At 54.7% G+C, this 19164-nt stretch overlaps 1 protein-coding gene across 3 annotated transcripts; it reads left to right on the top strand.

The window, feature by feature from the left end:
- The first annotated feature begins 1079 nt into the window (after positions 1-1079).
- On the top strand, positions 1080-13973 carry TNNT1 (troponin T1, slow skeletal type). 3 transcript variants are annotated; one of them, XM_070558576.1, is made up of 14 exons: positions 1080-1122; positions 2723-2765; positions 2867-2880; positions 3129-3158; positions 3398-3430; positions 4217-4238; positions 6333-6396; positions 7035-7151; positions 7404-7481; positions 9440-9553; positions 10139-10248; positions 12723-12813; positions 12935-12975; positions 13836-13973. In XM_070558576.1, the coding sequence occupies exons 2-14, from the start codon at positions 2734-2736 to the stop codon at positions 13879-13881; spliced, it is 792 nt and encodes a 263-aa protein (XP_070414677.1). In that variant the 5' UTR covers positions 1080-1122; positions 2723-2733; the 3' UTR covers positions 13882-13973. The 3 variants fall into 3 exon arrangements, with proteins under 3 accessions (XP_070414677.1, XP_070414679.1, XP_070414678.1); XM_070558578.1 differs by lacking the exon at positions 3398-3430; XM_070558577.1 differs by lacking the exon at positions 3398-3430 and having other exon boundaries at positions 3129-3179.
- The last annotated feature ends 5191 nt before the right edge of the window (positions 13974-19164 follow it).

Here is a 19164-nt window from a genome sequence, read left to right as displayed (position 1 = left end):
GACATAAAGAGAGACCCCAGAAAGAGCTAGAAGGATAGAGGCGTGAAAGACAGAGCCAGAGAAACAGAAACAGTGTTACAGACAGACATGCGCAGAGAGACCGGGAGACACAGACACCAACAGACAGACCCCGAGAGAGACAGATATGCAGAGACACAGAAATGCAGAGACAAAACGTGCAGAGGCACATGCAGAGTGAAGAACACAGACATAGAGAGATGCAGAGAGAGAGCCCAAAACAGAGAACCAAAGAGAAACCGTGGAGAAATGCATAGACCCAGAGATGCAGAGACGGCAGACAGTGAGGTAGAAACAGAGAGAGACAGAGACAGCAAGAGGCTGGAGGGGTGAGCAATCCCGCTCTCCAGGGCTGGCTCCCCACCGGTCAAGGGCATGGCTGGGCAGGGAAGCTGGGAGAGGGATACCAAAAAAGATCAGCGTCAGATGGAGGTGGGAGGTGAGGTCACAGGCCTGACACCCCACCCTCTCCCCTCCCCCAACACACACCTGCTGCCCGGCTTTAGTGCCTGTTGTCACCAGGGTGGAATCCTGGTGGCAGACAAAGGAGTGGGGGTGGGGAGGAGGAGACAAAGAGATGGACGGAGACAGAGGGGGGAGCCTGAGAAGCAGAGAGAGACACAGAGACACACAGATGGAGAGTCACAGAGACAGAAACAGGGTATGAGAGATGGAGGCCCAGAGAGACACAGAAAAAGTGATGACAGCGATGCAAAGAGAAAGTGTCCCTTGTACCCCTTTAGTCAATAAACAGTCTCCAAGGACCTACTGTGGGCTGAGCCTGGGGACTTCAAAGCATAGAATGCCCTGTGCTGTAAGGGAAGTGGGGAGCCCTGGACTCAGCCCGGGGTTCCAGGGAGGGAGGTGCTAATGGGGTGGGGGAGGGGTCCCCGAGCAGCCCGGAGATGCCTGGATCCCGACTGTGGAGCCCGGGTGGGGGCAGGGCAGCCTGAGCTGGGACTCCCGTCTGGAGAAGGAATTCCCTCCTCCTCCCTCTCCCCCCCGGGGGCGGGGCTGAGCCTCCGGCTATAAACCCGGGGGTGCCTCAGCCGGCCCAGCAAGACTCTGCCCCACGGTTTACCGCCTCAGAAGGCCCAGCCTTAGGTAAGTCCGGGCCCTGTGGTGTCCTCGCAGGAGGGGGCAGGAGGGGTGGGAGATGTGAGGGGTGTGGAGAAGAGGTAAGAGATGGAAGGGGCATGAAAATCAAGGTCTGGGAGTTGAGAGGCTCTGACTTTAGGGGGACTGAGAATGGAGGAGAAAGTATTAGGATTTGGAGGCTACAGAATATAACACCTTAGGACCTGTCAGAGTCAGGGAATCTCAGAAATTGGGGGCATCTGGGCATGAATGTCAAACAGTCTGGGTGTCAGGACTTGGGGGGTCTCAGAATTTGGGGTTTTTGGAATTGAGGTCTCAGGATCAGAGGTCTCATGATTAGAGGTGTCAGAATTTGTAGTGTCCTAATTCGGGGCATCATGAATTGGGCCTCGGAGTTTGAGTATCCAGGTTTTGGGGTCTCGTTATCTTGAGGTTTCAGAATTTAGGTGGTATCAGGCCCCGGCGGGTCAAGATCATAGGATGTCCAGGCCCACATTCTGGGCTGTCAAGACCCGGAGTCTCAGAATTTGGAGATATGAGGACTTGCTGGTCCTCAGAAACCAGGAGCATCGTGAACTGGGGTCTCAGAATGTGTGGGCCTTGAGATTCGCAGGGACTCAAACTGGGCACCTTGAGACCGAGGGGATCCCAGAGATGGGAGGGGTCTAAGCATTTAGGGGTCAGGATGAGGTCTGTGGACAGAAGTTGCTCTCGATGCCTCCTGTCCCCTCGTAGCTGTGGGTGAAGGTGAAGGAAGGAGACAGGTGGGAAGATGACCAACCAGAGGTGAGGGAGAGTGGGGGTGGGAGAGGGGAGGGGGGGCACTAATTCTCCCAGAAGCCCCCCATCCCTTCTTAGGAAATGTCCTCTGTTTCACCCTGTATGACATCCCCTCAAAATAGCCCTTGGGGGTGGGGCAGCTATTGTCTTCAGGCCACTGTCCCTTCCCAAATACCTTCTCCTAATCCTGACTGAGATCAAGTTCCCACGGACATGTCCTAAGACAAAAGATGACAGCTGTGGTGAGGGGGCTGGGGCTGCAGCCTTGGGACTCTGCCTGGGCTGCCTGGGCCACACCTCCCAATGCCCTGTCCTCTTGCATAGTTTAGGAGTCCAGGCCCCCAGACCCTCCTCCCTCAGATCCAGGGGTCCAGGCCCCCAGCCCCTCCTCCCTCAGACCCGGGGGTCCAGGCCCCCAGCCCCTCCTCCCTCAGGCCCGGGGGGTCCAGGCCCCCAGCCCCTCCCCCCTCAGACCCGGGGGTCCAGGCCCCCAGCCCCTCCCCCCTCAGACCCGGGGGTCCAGGCCCCCAGCCCCTCCCCCCTCAGACCCGGGGGTCCAGCCCCTCCCCCCTCAGACCCGGGGGTCCAGGCCCCCAGCCCCTCCCCCCTCAGACCCGGGGGTCCAGGCCCCCAGCCCCTCCCCCCTCAGACCCGGGGGTCCAGGCCCCCAGCCCCTCCTCCCTCAGACCCGGGGGTCCAGGCCCCCAGCCCCTCCTCCTTCAGACCCGGGGGTCCAGGCCCCCAGCCCCTCCTCCCTCAGAAAGTCCAGCCTCCCACCCCTTCCTTCTGGACCCCACCCCACTCCACCTGTTCTCTGCGGTCCCAGGTCACATCAGGATGTCGGACACGGAAGAGCAGGAATATGAGGAGTGAGTGATGCCGACTGGGGGCTTGGAGAAGGGGAGACACTCTCCCACCTCCAAAGCCTCTAACTTTCCCCCTCCTTCTTTCCCTCCCACTCGGTCCTCAGGGAGCAGCCAGAAGGTGAGTGGACAGTGCACTGGCCTCGGGGAGTAGGGACACCCCCCGCACAAAGCCAGTGGGAGGCGAGGGGAGGTGTGGCCCCTTCCCGGGAGGGAGCCGGGGAGGCTGCGGGAGCGTGTCCAGGCGCTCTCCCAGGGCCAGCGGCAGAGGCGCACGGTGCCCATCTGCACCTGAGGCCCAGAGGAGTCCCTCGGCCCCGGCCCCCCTGGGCTCCTAACGCCCTCTCCTCTCTGCCCCACCCCTTCCAGAAGAGGAGGCTGCCGAGGAGGAGGAGGAAGGTGAGGCCCCGGACTCCGCAGGTCTGGAGCTGGACGCGGACGCGGGCCGCCGGGCCGGGTGGGGTGGGAACACTGGTCCAGGGGTGGAGGCTGGCGGGGCACGGGGGTCCCGAAGACCTCGGCTTCAGTTCCTTTAACAGCCTCTCCCCTCTCTCCCCTCTCTCCCCCTCCCATCCCCGGCGTGGCCGCTCCCCGCCTGGCTCCCCAAATCCTCGCTTCTCCTCCTGCCCCCTCCCCAGCCACCGAGGAGACGGAGCCGGTGGCAGAGCGAGGTAACCACGGCTGCTTCGCTTCTCAAGACCGATTTCGGGGGCCCAGACCTCCGCGATGACTCCCTCCCGCCCGCGTAACCCGCCCCAGGCCCGGCCCTTTAAGCCCCGGAGCGCGCGCGCCCCCTGGAGGCCGCGAAGGGAAAATCGCCTCGCGGCGGCTTTAACCCTTTCCCTTCCGTCTTAAAGGGACCGACACCCAAGCCTTCTTCCCCAGCCTGGAGGAATACTTACAGAAGGGTTGGATGTTTGCGGAGGGGCACCACCCCATCCCCCCTCATCTTCGCCCCTGACCCTGTCTGCTATTTTTCTCCTCCATATACATTCAAAGGTTGGGGCCTGGGTGGCAGAAGGGGCTAGCTCTGGGAGTCCCCGTTCCTGTGTCCCCAAGGGGGAGGGGGCCGGGGACACAACTCCTGGGTCACTGAGTGAAGAGAGGGTTTGGGGCCCCTCTGCACTGCTAGGTCTTCATGGAGGAGGGCTGGAGCTCTGGGTGGGTAGAAGGAGGAGGGTTTGGGAGTTTGGACCCCTGGGTTCCCAGAAAGGAGGGGGATCCCCACACCGGTTCTGAATGTATATCTGATGCGTGTGACCCTCCTCCTCCTTCCGGCCATCCTGATTTCCCTCCTCCCCTTTTCTCCTCCCCCTCCTGCCCCCCCCCCCCCCCAGAGCAGCAGCAGGAGGGAACTGGGCTTCTGGGGACCAAGTTCTGGGGGGTTCCCTCCTCTGGGTGTCTCAGGCCTGCCCCCATGAGCTCTTGCTAATTATCTCTTTGTATCCCCCCACCAGAAGAGGAACGCCCCAAACCAAGGTGAGATCCTAGGGGGTGGCGGTCCCAATCACATCCTCCCAAATGTGTCCCCCAACTCCAGCGATAGGGCCAAGAAAGGCAGAGGAGGAGAGCGGGGAAATTGATATAGACGGCAGGACAGTCAGCAAGGCCCTCTTTCAGCAAACGTTTCTGGAGAACTTCCCACTGTGTTTGGCCAGTCGGCCCCTGGCTTCCCGGTTGGTGAAACAGACCCAGATACAGTGATGGCGGCCCAGGGTCCCGGAGCAGCACAGAAGAGGGCCCTCCCCGTGCCCTAGGCAATCAAGGCAGGCTTCCCCAGGGAGGTGATACCTGAGTCCTGAGGGATGAGGAGTTCGCTAGCCGAAGGAGGTAGAAGGGACATTGTAGACAAGACAGCGGTGTGGTGCGGGCAAGGTCCAGTGGCTGGATCTAGGCCAGTATTTCAGGGAAGAGACTCAGAAATAAGTCCTTCTGACGAGGGGGATCCTAATCCAGGCAGACCATTGGAGGCCGTGAGAGTTCACGAAGGAGAGGGGCCCTGGAAGAGGTGACATTGTGGCCAAAGCTTGGAGAGGCAAAGAGGCAGCCATCCAAACATGAGAAAAAACCTAGAAGCAGAAATTCTCTGGGCCTGTATGGGCAGTGGTGTGAATTTCATTGTGGCTGGAGTATAGGGTGCAAGAAAGGGCAGAGCCATGAAGACCAGGGCACTGGGGAGCCATGGAAGTTGAGCAGAGGAGGCATAAGGTCAGATCTGGGTAGGAAAACAAGGGGGAACATGAGAGCACAGATGTACTTCAGGGTCAAGGAGGGCTTGTTGGAGGAGGGATGGTCTCGAGGGTGGAGTATATCAGGAGAAGGGCACTGCAGGCAGACAGAACAGCATGTGCAAAGGCCTGGGGGTGCCAAGGTACGTGACATGGCCGGGGAGCCGTGAAATGTGGTGTGCATCTGAGAATGAGGAGAGAAGACACCGGAGAATTTGGCTGGGGCCAGATGGAGAAGGGCTTTGGACGCCGGGATGAGTTGTTTGGACTTTGTCTCAGGGTAGTGGAGTCACAGAAGGATGCTGAGCAGAGGAGGGACAGGGTTAGATCTGGGTGTTAGAAAGACCCCTCTGAAGTCATGAAGGAAGATGAACCGAAGGTGGACAGCTGGAGGCTGGGAGGCCAGGGAGGAGGCTGGCATGAAGGACAGGTGAGAGGAGATGGGGCCTGAGCTGGGCCGGAGGGTGCGGGGTGGAGAGGAGGGGGCAGTCTGAGAAAGGTCCCCCAGCAAAAGGGACAGGACCTGGGGACTGCTGAGCTGTTGGATCAGGGGAGGAAGGAGGTGAGGACAGATGCCAGGGTCTCATCTGGGGAACCCAAGGGATGGGGCGGCTGCCGCCTCTACCCTGGGGAAGGCATGGTGTGTGGGAAGGCAGGAAAAGCACAGGGGGGCTCTGTTAACAAGTCTGGGGCAAAGGAGAGCGTCTGGGCTGCAGACAGAGTTGGATTCACCAATGGAGGTCACAGGGGTGAATGACATTGATCATGAAGATGTCCTATGAATGAACAAAAGGACAAACTCTTCGAAGGGCTCACCGGGGGACAAGGAGACAGAGATGGGACAGCCAGAGGAGTCAGAAGCAAATCCGGAGAGGGCACTATCTCAGAAACCGAGGGAAGAGAGAATTCCGAGGAAGTGGGGGCCGGGGGCAGGAAATCACCGAGAGGCCAGGGTGACCCCAGAGCAGCCCCGCCCTCTACAGAGAGAATGCAAGCCTCGAGTGTAGCTTTAAATTTTTAACCAGCCACGTTTAAAAAAAGTAAAACAAAACAGGTGTAATTACTCTCAACAGCATATTTTATTCAACCTGTTATATCTGAAATTTCATTTCAACATGTAATCAATATAAAACATTATTGAATTCTTTTACATTATTTTGTTGGACCCAAGTCTTGGAAACCCGGCGTGTGCGTCTCGCCCACAGCCCCTCTCCATTCGGACCAGCTGCATCTCAGGTGCTCGGGAACCACGTGTGGCCGGTGGCTGCCCACCTGGACAGCACCGCCCGGGAGTTCCCTGAGGGGGGTCAAACCGCTCAGTCTCTCTCCTCTTCTGTCCACACAGCCGGCCCGTGGTACCTCCACTGATCCCGCCAAAGATCCCAGAAGGGGAACGCGTGGACTTCGATGTAAGTAACAGACACCCGGTCCCCAGGTCCTGCTGGCCCTTAGGGCGCCTTTGTGCAAGTTGGGAAAACGCGCCCCTCCGCACTCGCTTCTTTTTTTGGAGGAAGCTCAGCCCTGAGCTAACATCTGCCAATCCTCGTCTTTTTGCTGAGGAAGACTGGCCCAGAGCTAACACCCGTGCCCATCTTCCTCTACTTTTTATATGTGGGATGCCTGCCACAGCATGCCTTGATGAGCGGTGCCATGTCTGCACCCGGGATCAGAACCGGCGGACCCCCGGCCGCCAAGGGAGAGCGCACTTAACCGCTGCGCCACCAGGCAGGCCTCCACCGCCCCCCCCCCCACCCCCACCCCGCCCGCACTTGCTTCTTTTGCAAGCGCGTCCTAACACCCACTAGCTGCAGACGCGGTGCTTTGGGGACACGGTGTCCTGAGCCCCACGAGCGTCGGAACATGATGCTTTGCTGCCCTCTGCTGGGAAGAGACTAAACGGCGGCGCTCGGTCCCCGCAAACTGTCAATCAAACCCGTCGCTTCTCGCGGCGAAGGGCTGCCCCTCCCGACGTCCCGGAGGCTCGGAGACGTTGGCGCCTGGTCGCCGCGCTGCCTGGGCCTGACCGGGCTCCCACCTTCTGTCCCAGGACATCCACCGGAAGCGCATGGAAAAAGACCTGCTGGAGCTGCAGACGCTCATCGACGTGCATTTCGAGCAGCGGAAGAAGGAGGAAGAGGAGCTGGTTGCGCTGAAAGAGCGCATTGTGAGCGGAGGGACGCGGGGTTCTCCGAGTTCTTCCCTCACCCCGCCCCCCCCCCCCCCCCGGCCGTCCTTTGGGTCTTGGGAGACCGAGAGTGCTTCCCCTCCAGGACAGACCTGAGGCTGAAACTTTGGGGAATTTACCCAAATCCGTGGTCACACTCACACTTGCGCGTCTCAGCTCCTGACCTCCTCCGGGGAGGCGTGACCGGGCGAGTGGTGTTCTCTGCACCCCCTCATTCTTCTCTCCTCCCAGGAGCGGCGCCGGGCGGAGAGGGCCGAACAACAGCGCTTCAGAACGGAGAAGGAGCGCGAGCGGCAGGCCAAGCTGGCGGTGGGTGCCTCCCCTCCCCTGGGAAGCCCAACCTTACTTCTTTAGCTGGACGCTCCATTTTCCATTCTTGATGCTCTCTGTGATCCCGAGAGTCCTCATGCTGTAGTAGTCAAGGATCTTTCTGTTGGAAGGGGGGCAAAACCCAGCTCAAACTGGATTCAGCAGAAAGAGAATTCTATTCTCATATTACTAAAACATCTGGGGCATGGCTTGCTTCAGGCATGGCTGGATCAAGGGACTCATAATATCACAAAGACTCAGCTTTTCTCCTCCCATCCCTTGGCCTATCTTTCTGTGGACACCAGGGTGGCCAACTCATCCTGGTTTGCCTGGGACTTTCCTGATTTAAGCCCTGAAAATCCTGCATCCCTTTAGTCTCAGGCAAACTGAAATGTTGGTCACCCTACTGGACACCCCATTCTCAGGCAGGGGTGCCAAATGACCCCCGGCCGCTCTGGCTTAAACTCCTCTTTTCTCTGTCTCCTGTGCAAATCCTGGGATGCGTTCAGATTGGAAGAAATCCCTGACTAGTTGAGGGAGTGGTTAGAATGCTTTCACTGGGTTAGGCCTTGGGAACATGACCTGTCTTGGCATCAAAGAGTGGCCCACTTGAACCACTTTTTTTCTTTTAAGAAGAAGAAGATTAGTTCTGAGCTAACATCTTCCGCCAATCCTCTTCTTTTTTTTGCTGAGGAAGACTGGCACTGAGCTAACATCTGTCCCATCTTCCTCTACTTTCTATGTGGGGCGCCTGCTGCAGCATGGCGTGATAAGCGGTGCCATGTCCGTACCTGGGATCCGAACTGGCGAACCCTGGGCTACTGAAGTGGAGCATGTGGACTTAACCACTGTGCCACCGGGCCGGCCCAAACCACTTGAACCACTTTTGAGGAACAGGAGTAGGGTGGCGTGGGAGGCAGAATAATGGTCCCCCAAAGATGCTCACATCCTAATTCCTGGCATCTGTGAAAATGGTACCTTATGGCAAAAGGGATTTTGCAGATAGGATTAAGTGAAGGAACTTGAGATGGGGAGATGATTCTGGATCATCCAGCTGGGCCCCATGTCAGCACAGGGTCCTTAGGAGAGGGAGGCAGGAGGGTCAGAGTCAGAGATAATCGAAGACGGAGGAAGGGGCCACGAGCCCAGGGGTGCAGGCAGCCCCTGGACACGGGACACGACAGGGGCGTGGATTGTCCCCTGGAGCCTCCGGAAGGAACCGGCCTGCCAGCAGCCTGATTTCAGCCCAGGGAGGCCCGTGTCAGGCTTCTGGGCTGCAGAGCTTTAGGATAATAAGCCTGCGTTGTTTTAAGCCACTAAGTTTGCAGATTACAGCAGCCATAGGAGACAAATTCTGGTGGGGGATGCCGGACATGCCAAAACCCATCACGCCCACTCACCAGCCCTTTCAGTGGGGAGAGGGGGTTCCATCTGGGCGAGCCACTATTTCTGGAATATGCCATGTAGACTTTCTGGAACGTGGTAGTGCCTTTGCTAGAAAGTTAAGAGCCACTTCCTCAGGCTCAAGGCCAAGAACCTCTGAGCTCCCTGCTGCCATCATCAGTTACCCTCCTTGACCCTCTGAGGACAGTCATTCTCATCTCATGAGACTAAGGGAGACCAAGTCCCAGAGAGGGTGAGTGTCTGTACTGAGGTCACACAGCAAAGTCACCATTGGCCATTTCAGGCTGGAGGGATGCAAGAAAGGCAAGCACATCCCTGCCCCATTTTAATTTTTGCTGGGATGGCATTAAGGCCCAGAGAGGAGGAGGGACTTACAGGTGGTCACACAGCCAGGCCTGGAAGGGCCAGGAGGGAACGTCTGCATCCTGGCCTGTTCCCATACTGACTCTTACTGGTTGTTGGGTTTGATCCCTCCTTGTGCCCCGCTTCACTCAGCACAGAGCTGAGCCCCGCTCCCACATCCCCTCAGTCGGTTAACTCCTTTCTTCCCACAGGAGGAGAAGATGCGGAAGGAAGAGGAAGAGGCCAAGAAGAGGGCTGAGGATGATGCCAAAAAGAAGAAGGTCCTGTCCAACATGGGGGCCCATTTTGGGGGTTACCTGGTCAAGGTGAGCTCAGCCTGCTGGGGCCTGAGGTCTAGGTTCCTAGGGAGGGGGCAACTGGGAGCCCAGACTTCTGGTTCCTGAGGGAGGAGGGGCCGGGGGCCTGGACTCCTCCCAGTTCTGAGGGAGGAGGGTTTGGGGGTCCCCATTCCTGGGTCTGAGGGAGGAGGGGCTGGGGGCCTGGACCCCTGGGTCTGAGGGAGGAGGGGCTAGGGGCCCGGACTCCTGGGTCTGAGGGAGGAGGGGTTGGGGTCTGGACTCCTGGGTCTGAGGGAGGAGGGGCTGGGGGCCTGGACCCCTGGGTCTGAGGGAGGAGGGGCTGGGGGCCCGGACTCCTGGGTCTGAGGGAGGAGGGGTTGGGGTCTGGACTCCTGGGTCTGAGGGAGGAGGGGCTGGGGGCCCGGACTCCTGGGTCTGAGGGAGGAGGGGCTGGGGGCCCGGACTCCTGGGTCTGAAGGAGGAGGGGCTGGGGGCCTGCACCCTCGGGTCTGAGGGAGATGTTGGCCAGGAACGCAGACCTCTGGCTGCTGATGTAGGGGTCATTTGGAGGATCTGTCCTCCAGTTGAAGATGTCCCCTTCCCAACTCTCAGGCAGAACAAAAGCGGGGTAAGCGCCAGACGGGACGGGAGATGAAAGTGCGCATCCTGTCCGAGCGTAAAAAGCCTCTGAACATCGACCACATGGGAGAGGACCAGCTCCGGTAGGTGGGGAGGGGGCTCGGAGTGGGAGGGGCCTGGGGTGAGACAGGGAGATAAGAGGACCCTCATCCAGATCCGGGTGGGCGGAAGCCCCAGCTCTGCATTGGTGCTGTGACTTTGGGCAAGTGTCTCCGGTCTCTGGGCCCCGGTGGCCTCCTCTGTGAAACGTGTCACTGATACAGGACCCACTTTTTGTGGGAGCCGAGACCCATGAGTCTGGGAAGTAATATCGTGGGAAGCCAGGCGACATGGCCCACCAAAATTTAGGAGATGATGCTGACTCCATGACGTCTTGTGGGGACTCTGAATGGGCCTCATCTTTCACCCGGCTTAAAGCCGACACGCTGGTGAGAAATGTCCAGCCCAGTCTCTACCCGATGGAACCCTCTCCCCTTTGCGACCCATTCCCAGGCCCATCGGGGTCCTGTGATAAGCCACCAGAGGGCGGGCTGCTGGGGCTCTTTCCTTCAGGGGCCTCCTCATCTGCTTCTTGCTGGTCTCCGGCGGGGGCCGTGGGTCCAGTGATGGGGGCTGGAGCTCGTTATTAAGTGTCTCTGGGCTTCCCTTTTATCATTTGTAAAATGAGGATACGGTAAAAAAAATCTTCCCCACAGAGCTGTGAAGGGTTGGTGAGATAACAATCAATGATGATAATAACAATGGCTGCAGTGGCTCCCGGTGGAGGGCTTACCACCCTGTGAGGTAGATGCTATTACTATCCTCGGGCTGGGGATGAGGAGCCTGAGGCACAGAGTGGTTAAGTAACCTTTCCAGGGTTGTACAGCTTGCAAGTGGAGGAGTTGGGACTTGAACCCCGGGAGTCTGGTGCAGTAGCCTGTGCTCTTTCTTGCTGTGTTATAAAGTGGTGTGATGGTAAATGGTTAACAGCCGGCTCTCCAGGAACAAAAAATCCAGATTTGAGCGTTTGCCCATTTCCACAGTGTAAATAGTCCCACTATGCTGACTTCAAATGACCGGTGTGAGGATGATGTATGTGGAGAAGATGTGCAGAGTCGGCTCTTGGAAGGCCTTTGAGCCAGCCATGCACCCTCCCTCCCCAGCACATTCTCACAGGGCCTGGCATAAAAGAACACATTGTTAATGTCCATTTTTCCTTTTTCTTCTTTTTTTCTGTCCCCTACCACACATCCACTCATAATTTGGGTCCACTTGTATATATATTTTTGTTTTGTTTTTTGTTTTTGAGGAAGATTAGCCCTGAGCTAACTACTGCCAATCCTCCTCTTTTTTTTTTTTTTTTGCTAAGGAAGACTGGCCCTGAGCTAACATCCATGCCCATCCTCCTTCACTTTATATGCGGGATGCCTACCACAGCATGGCTTACCAAGCAGTGCCATGTCCACACCGGGGATCTGAACCGACGAACCCCGGGCTGCTGAGAAGTGGAACGTACAACCTTAACCGCTGCACCACCGGGCCAGCCCAAACACTTATATTTTTTGAGACTCTTTAGTTACCTCCATTTTACTTATTAGATAGAGGTCATATAAAAGTCTATAAAATTGTTAAATAAAATATACCATGGAAGAGGGGGCATTTGAGAGCCATTAGCTGGCCAAACCAAACAAAGAATGTTAGTAGTAACAAAATAAATAGTAACAACTAGCTTTATAGAGTGTTTACTATGAGCCAGGCGCTTTACACCTGCCATCTCATCCTACCACAGCTCAGTGCAATAGATTTTCATCAGTTAAGAATGTTTGGCCTCTAGTAACTGAGACCTGACTATAGCAGCCTAAAATACGGAACTTTATTTTCTCACATAGAAGAAATCTGTAGTCCACGGCTGGTATGGCAACTCCCAAAATCATTAGAGACCCAGACTCCTGTTTTTCTGCTCCACCACAAAATCACCTCATGGCCCAATATGGCTGCTGGAGCTCCAGCCATTGCATCCAAGCAGCAGAAAGAAGTTGCAAGGGAAGAGTCACCCAATGGCCAACTTTCGTTTCACTGGCCACACCTACTGGCAAGGGAGATTGGTGAAAGTAGCTTTTTAACTGGGACGATTGCAAATAGTTCTGTTTCTAAGGAAGAAAGGGAGTGGGGATATTGAGCAGGAGGCCGGTATCTCTTTCACAGTTTTATTTCTACATTTTTTGGAGAGGTAAATAGGCTCCTAGGGGAAGGGGCTTGGCCGTAGTCAGATACCAGAGAATGGCAGAGCTGGGACTGAACCAGGCCTTTCTGACTCCGGAGCCTGGGCCCTTAACCATGACCTCATACTCCTTTAGGGAGATATGAATCTCCATTTTGGATAGGGAGAAAGTGGGCAGAGAGATTAAAACCCCCTGCCGCAATTCACTTTGAACATTTTGGCCTCAAATATTAACAAAATGACACCAATAAGGCCGAACTCAGAGACTCGCTGTGTGGCTTTGGACAGTTCCCTCAGCCCCTCTGGGCCTGGGGCGCGGCCCGGCTCCCCGCCATGACAGCCCTTCTGCTCCACCAGGGAGAAGGCGCAGGAGCTGTCCGACTGGATCCACCAGCTGGAGTCCGAGAAGTTTGACTTGATGGCGAAGCTGAAGCAGCAGAAATACGAGGTGAGACCCGTCTCTGCTGGGGTCCCCGGCTGGGCCGGCTGGGCCTGGCCGGAGCAGGGCGGCGGGGTGGGCGGGCCCGGCCCCCAGCTGCGGTCTCAGCGTCTCCCTCCCGCCTCCGCAGATCAACGTGCTGTATAACCGCATCAGCCACGCCCAGAAGTTGTGAGTGTCCCCGGGCCTGAGCCCCACGCCCCTCCCTCTGGCTGTCGGGGTTTCTTCCCCGCCCTTTTGCTCCCCCCTCGCTCTGCAAGTCTCAGTCCCTCATCCCTCTTCGTGTCTGTCCGTATCTTTGGCCCTCATGCTCTGAGACCTCCATTCTCTCTCCTTTCCTCTCTGCCCTCTCTCTTCTGGCGTCTCCATCCTTGTTTCAGTCCCTCTAGATCAGTGGCTCTGGGGTGGCGATCTTTCCTCCCAGGGGACATTGGGCAACGTCTGGAACGTGTTTGGTTGTCACAACCAGAGGGGGGCTCCTGGCATCCAGAGGGTGGAGGCCGTGGATGCCGCTCAGCATCCATCCATGCTCAGGCCGGGCCCCACCCCAAAGAGCGATCCAGGCCCCAACATCAAGAGTGTGGAGGCTGAGAAACTGGCGGTCAATGTTTCAGTTTCTGGCTCTGCCTGCCCAGCCTCCTTCCCTCCCTCCCTTCTGCTCTCTATTCCTTTACTCTCTCTCCCTCGCTGTCTCTCTCCCATTTTCTGTCCCCTTCACCCAGCCTTGGCCCCCTTTGCATGTTGCCCACTCTCGGTCACTCATCCCTTCCTTCCCCCAGCCCCCCATAAACACTGATCAGCACCCCAGGAACATCCTCAGCCCACCAAGTGTTAGCTCCCGCGTGTCGCTGGGAGCTGGGCTCCGACCAACAGCACCACCCGAGTCAGGGAACCCCAAGTGGACGCATCTACCGCCTCTTCCTCTGGCGGGGAGGGCGGTATCTCGGGGGAGGGACTTCCTGAATTGAGGGGGGCCCCATCTCAGAGGTGGGGAAGCCCCTCCCTCCTGACACCCTGCCCTTCTCCTACAGCCGGAAGGGGGCAGGGAAGGGCCGCGTCGGAGGCCGCTGGAAGTGAGGACGTGGGGCGGTGGCCCACCCTGAGGTGCCCGGGAGCCCACGGAGTGTTTGTCCATCCATAGCTTGAAATAAACACTCCCCCTGCAGGCGCCTGCTGAGTTCTTTGATTATTAGCGTGCGCCAGCCTCTCTCAGTTAATAGGCTTCTCATCACCAACTCGATACTGCTTGGGGAATCCTCACCAACCGTTCCAGTGATATGTAGAGTTAACCCTCCCACACTGCCGGAGGCAGGTCACAGGTGCAGCCGCTGTGGAAGACAGGCTGGCCATGCCTCAAAAAGTTAAACGTAGAATTACCCAGAGACCCCGCCATTCCCCTCCTACGTATATGCCCAAAAGAAATGAAAACATATGTCCACACAAAAAGTAGTGTACAAATGTTGGCAGCGGCATTATTCACAACAGCCAAAAGGTGGAAACCACCCAAATGTCCCTCAACTGATGAATGGATCCAAGGGAATATTATTCAGGCATGAAAAGGAATGAAGCCTGACACATGTGACAACATGGATGAATTTCAAAACACGATGCTCAGCGAGAGAAGCCAGACACAAAAGGCTTGATTCCATTTATGTGAAATATCTAGAAGAGAAACCCATAGAGGCAGGGGTAGATTAGTGGTTTCCAAGGTCCACAGGGAGGGAGGAATGGCGGGTTATGGTAAAGGGACTGTGTTTCTTTTTGGGGTGGTGAAAATGTTTTGGAATTAGTAATGAGGGTTGCATGACCTTGGAATATAAAAAAACTCACTGAGTTGTACACTTTAACATGGCAAAAGTTTTGGTATGTGAATTATATATCTGAATTTTAAAATGCAAAACCAAGCCAAACAAAAAAATTCATAAGGTTGCTCATGGCAGGATCAGCTCGGAGGCAGATAAATGCCCATCCTTTGTTGCTCTGCCTTTGTGACTTTCCGAATGGGACTCATATTGGTGAACACGTGGGTCTGGCTACTGGGCCTGAAATCCCAAATAATGGCGGCTTGGGCAAGATCGTTGATTTCTCTCACATAGAAAAGTCTGAGTTGAGATGGGGGCCCAGGCTCCTTCCATCGTGTGGCTGCCATCCCTGGGGTGTTGCCTTTGTCCACCGGGTAAGTGTTGTGGACTGAATCTTGCACCCCCAGATCTGCATGGGGAAGCCCTAACCACCAGTGGAATGGTGTTTGGAAGTGGGGCCTTTGGGAGGTGATTAGGTTCAGATGAGGTCATGAGGCGGAGCCCCCAGGATGGGATTAGTGCTCTTAGAAGTCAGCGAAGAGACCAGCGCTTGCTCTCTCTGCACCGAGTGAGGACATGGTGGAACGTGGCTGTCTGCAAGCCAGGAGCTTGGGCCTCGCCAGACCCAGAGCACGCAGGCACCCTGCTCCCAGACTTCCAGCCTCCAGAGCTGTGAGAAATGAATGATCAGTCATAGCTCCACCAGCCTTGGTTCCAGACGGCGGGAAGGGGCCAAACAGAAAGAGGAGACCCCCTCACCACACTCAGTCCCGCTGGCAGAAGTTAATTACAGCGCCGTCTCCAGCTGCGAGAAGGTTGGGAATGCAGCGTTGTTCTAGGCGGCCTGGTACACCCCACTTGAAATCAGGGATTCTATTATGATGAGAAAGAAAGGGAGAACGAATATTGGGGGACAGCTAGTCGTCTCTGGCACGAGGTGCCTCACCGAAACCGCCGTTTCTCTGTCCACTGTGTCTTACCACAGCCATCGATCATTTGCAACCAGCAGGCTCTCAGGCCTCTTGGAAAGTGACCCTGCTTCACTCTGCTTTCGCTGCATAACCAACGACCCCAAGTCTAACTGGGTTTCCACAGCAGCTATTTATTTAGCTTGTGGTTTCACGGGTCGGCGGTTTGGGCTGGGCTCGGCCAGGTGGTTCTTGTCTGCTTGGGCTCGGCTGGTCTTGGCTGGGCTCGCTGGGACATCTGCCATCTTCTGTTGGGGCAGCTGGGGCTGGCTGGTTTAGGATGGCCCCTTTTGGGACAGCTGGGACCTCTCTCTATGTGGTCTCTCGTGGTTTTCTTTCTAATGGACGTGCAGGATTTTCTTTCATGCATTTCAGCCTAACCTCGTGCTTCCAGGATTTCATTTACCTCCTGTGGTCATCAGCTCACTCCGATCCCTCCTCATCACAATGCCAGTACTAGGCAATGTCATTCAGGAGATATGCTTGTCTGCTAATAAGAGCGACCCAAAATAACAATGGTTTCAATGCACCTGGGCTTTGTTTTCTCACACGGAGCCTAACGACCAGAGCGGGACAGTCCAGGGCAGGAAGGGCAGATCCAAATTGCCATCAGCAATTGAAACGCCTTCTGCCTTTCTTCTCTGCTTCCATCTGCAAAGTCACTTCGTGGTCACACTGTGATTTCTGGAGCTCTAGCCCTCACATGTGCCTCCAGGAAGAATCGAAAGGTGAGAAGTTCAGCTGTGGGCACCTCTCAGCTGAAGCAGCCCCCTTTGCAAAGCCTTTCTGGAAGCTCCACCCAGCTGTGTTCATTTACATCCTATTGGCCACCCCACAGTGCAAGGAAGACTGGGTCTCTGCCTTGCTCTTTCCAAATACAATCAGGGTTCTATTTTTGAGGAAGGAGATGATAGTTATGGGCAGGTAATTAGCATTCTCTGACACAGTCCCTTTGGCTACCCAACTCCCACATATAGATGCTGCCCACGGAACACACACATCCACTCCCCAAGGACAAATGCCCTGGGTCTCAGAGTCAGACCAGGCCTGTCCGCCATGCGTGGGTGTGTCTCTGGGTGCTCTGGCATCTAAACACAAAGACAAGTTCTCTCTCCCTAACAAACCCACAGTGGTGGAGAAGGACCTGGGAATTGTAATAACAATAATTTAGAAAAAAACTCCCCTATGGAAAAGAGGAGAAAGGGAAACACACGGAAGTCACTGGGTAGGAACAGAGATCATACATTAACAGCTCCGGAAAACCTGAGTTTACACACTGGGATGAAATCTCTTTTCTTTTTTTGTTTTTTGTTTTTTGTAGTTTTCTCCAAACTCTTATTTATTTTTAAAATTATTTTATTGAGGTCATAATGGTTTATAACATTGTGTAATTTCAGGTGTGCATTATTATTTATCACTTTCTGTGTAGATTGCATTGTGCTCACCACCAATAGTCTAGCTTTTATCTGTCACCACACTTATGCCTCCCTTTACCCCTTTCACCTCCCTCCAGGCCCTTCCCCTCTGGTAACCACTGATCTGTTCTCTCTATCCATGTGAGACATCTCTTTTCTAGAATGCTTATGGCCCCTGACACTGCATTTTGGAGAAGACTCCTTCCTTTAGGATCTCCCTTCCGTGCCCATATCTGAGGATGCCATTGGGAGGATGCCATTGGGAGGATGCCATTCTTGGGATGATTCACAATTTCAAAGCCTGTTGGCATGAATTTAAGAACCCAATGGATATTTTAGTGTATTGACAGTCATAAGCAGATACAATTCTCTCTTAAATTTAAAAGGCGCCTTTGAGCAAATAACTCTTCCAAGGACAGTTTTAAAATAACAGGTATCAGAACTGACTTAGAAGCTGCTTACCCCTGTTTGCACACTGGACAGAAGAGTAAGCTCGATACTTTGTGAATGTTTTCCGTTCATTCTTTATCCGGACCATCTTTATGGTGCAGACGGGTGTCTGTTTTCCAGCCCGTGGCAGGGGAAGAGGGAACATCTTCTTCTTCGTATCTTTCTTGGGCTATTTTCACCAGCGGTGAGGGGGGCTTGCGGTTCCAAGGTTAAGCATCGAAATTCCAGCGTTAGCGTGAGAAAAAACAGCAGGCCTGGGAAGTGAAAAACCTTTCCCACGGAAAGAAAAGAGCAGAAGAGAATTTTAGCGAGTGGAATGTGCAAATGCCCTAGTCAGCTGGTATCTTCTACCTGTCGGATACTTTCTGTGTACCATCTCAACAACTCCAGAGATAAAGAGGTGAGGCCCAGCCCCCAGGACCAGGGAGTGGGTAGACGCAAGATTCAAACCCAGGACTGCCTAAACCAGAGCTGAATTCTGAACCATGGTAGTAGAATAGGATTTTTTAACTAGAGGTTAAAGTCTAAATATAGCCGTCAATGTAAAGAATGCTAATAGAGCTTATGCTGGGGACACATCCCACAGCTCATTGTGTGGGTTGAGCAGATACCCCAAATTGTGTCTTCTGCAAATAGATCACCACAGCCATAAAAATATACAGACATGTTTACAGGAACACTTACAGGCATAATAATAATAAAAGACCATAAACAATGTACGCCAGCCACAGACATCATCGCAAATCCACACAATTATAATGTGTCACAGTTATGCACTGGCACAGAAACATATAACCACAACTACACATAATGATATGGAACCTTTCAATCTCACGTCTGTGTGCCTGAAGCACAGTAAGCCGATCACTGAGATACAGGTGCTTGAAGATGGAGAAAAGTTTATTTGAATTGGCCAGAATTGGCCAAAATGAGAAGATGGCAGGATAGGTTCTCTCAAATCTGCCTTTCTGAAAGAAGAAACCGGGGTGGGGGGGGAGCTCTTTATAGAGCTAAGAGGCTTGGGATGAGGTGTTTCAGAGAAACAAAGGGGAAGTCCATGTTTCTTTCACTCCAGATAAGCCCTTGGGTGGTCAGACTTCTGGGCATCTATAGCAGCTAGGGGCTGCTTATCTGGTGATCATAACTTCCTTAAAGGCATTCTTTTTCCTCTGCAAAACAAGCTCATAAATCCTGTGACCTTTGAGTCACCTCTCATTTTAGACAAGAAAACAGCAAATTAACGAGATTAACTTATTTTCATCTGTGTCTGTGTTGGGAACAAGGTCGGAGGGTGATCATGTTCTTATTGAATATTTTCAGTAACCCTCAGGGACCCGGCTTCACTAACACCATACTACTGATGATTTACTTCTTGCCTTTTAAGCTCCTGGTGAAGGAGGTTGGTGTGTATGTGAGCGGGGAGTGAGGAGTTTAGGGACTACACATCCCAAGAGCCACTGGGATGGCTATCCGCTTTTTATCTATGGTCGGCATTCCCCAGATCTCACGGGATTTGTAGTTTATTTCTTTGCACAAGCCCAAGGAGTTCAGAGGGGGTGGACTGCTCAGACATCCGTTGGAAAAGAAGAGTCTGTTGCCTCTTTCCAGATTTTGGTGCCTTTCTGTGTGATGTTTATGGGTTTTTGTTCCGGTCTCAAAGTGCCTGCATCTTTCCCAATCTGGATTTAGGTGCAGGATGCTTAACGGGAGGATTATTTCGTGCTT

This window comes from Equus przewalskii, chromosome 9 (genome assembly GCF_037783145.1).
Source record: "Equus przewalskii isolate Varuska chromosome 9, EquPr2, whole genome shotgun sequence".
Taxonomy (NCBI): Eukaryota; Metazoa; Chordata; class Mammalia; order Perissodactyla; family Equidae; genus Equus; species Equus przewalskii.
This window is presented reverse-complemented; position numbering and strand designations above follow the sequence as displayed.